This window comes from Aphanomyces invadans (assembly GCF_000520115.1).
Source record: "Aphanomyces invadans strain NJM9701 unplaced genomic scaffold supercont1.2, whole genome shotgun sequence".
In the NCBI taxonomy this organism is placed as follows: Eukaryota; Oomycota; class Saprolegniomycetes; order Saprolegniales; family Verrucalvaceae; genus Aphanomyces; species Aphanomyces invadans.
The window spans coordinates 1,167,789-1,168,494 of record NW_008580147.1 but is presented as its reverse complement, the minus strand read 5'-3'; the positions used below and the strand labels follow the sequence as shown (position 1 = coordinate 1,168,494).

General features: G+C 51.3%; 1 protein-coding gene across 1 annotated transcript; it reads left to right on the top strand.

Annotated features, from left to right (window-relative positions):
* Window positions 1–287: 287 nt before the first annotated feature.
* Window positions 288–575, top strand: H310_01215 (hypothetical protein; the record flags this gene model as incomplete). The annotated part of the gene is made up of 1 exon (XM_008864270.1): window positions 288–575. One exon carries the CDS (start codon window positions 288–290, stop codon window positions 573–575), a length of 288 nt encoding a protein of 95 aa, XP_008862492.1.
* Window positions 576–706: the final 131 nt, after the last annotated feature.

Sequence of the window (706 nt, the reverse complement as noted above, 5' to 3'; positions counted from 1 at the left end):
TCCCAAGAGTTCAAGAACACTGGATGGCTTCTCTGTCAAAGAGACGCTTCACAGATGAAGCGGACATCATGCTCCTCCGTGAAGTCAACGCAAGAATGCCCTTTTGAGCTCGCCGTGGTGCCGTCATGGATGGCTGGGCAGAGGTGACCGGATCTCTTGTGACACAGGAGGAATTCCAGCGCCCTGGCTTCGACGCGAATCGATTTACACTGCTTCTTGATGGCCATCGTAGTCTCAACAGAAGGTCCTTGCTGCTATCTGGGGTTGATGAGGAATATAGCGAGAAGATGCAGCTTCTTGATGAGCTGCTTGCCTCGTACGACGACGCAAAGAACGAAGAACGGGACCGGCCAGACGAAGCCCAGCGCGAGGCCGAACGAATTGAGGCCTTGGGCAAGAATGTATGCGATGAGGCGCTGCAGTCACTCGGGAAGCGGAAGGCTTCGGATAACCAAGACACTAGCGGGGGCGGCGGAGGCGGCAGCAAATTGCTGAAGATCGTGTCGATGATGAAGGAGGATGACAAGGCAGAACTCGAATTTCGTAAGTTCCAGTACATAAAAAAAGGAACTTGAAGAGCGCCAAAAAGACCGCGATTTACTACTTGAACAATCGCGAGTGCAACATCAAACAATGATGAACTTGCTAGCTGCACTAAGCAACAAGCAATAATTGGGGTGTATTCATGACTTTACACTGTTGCTAC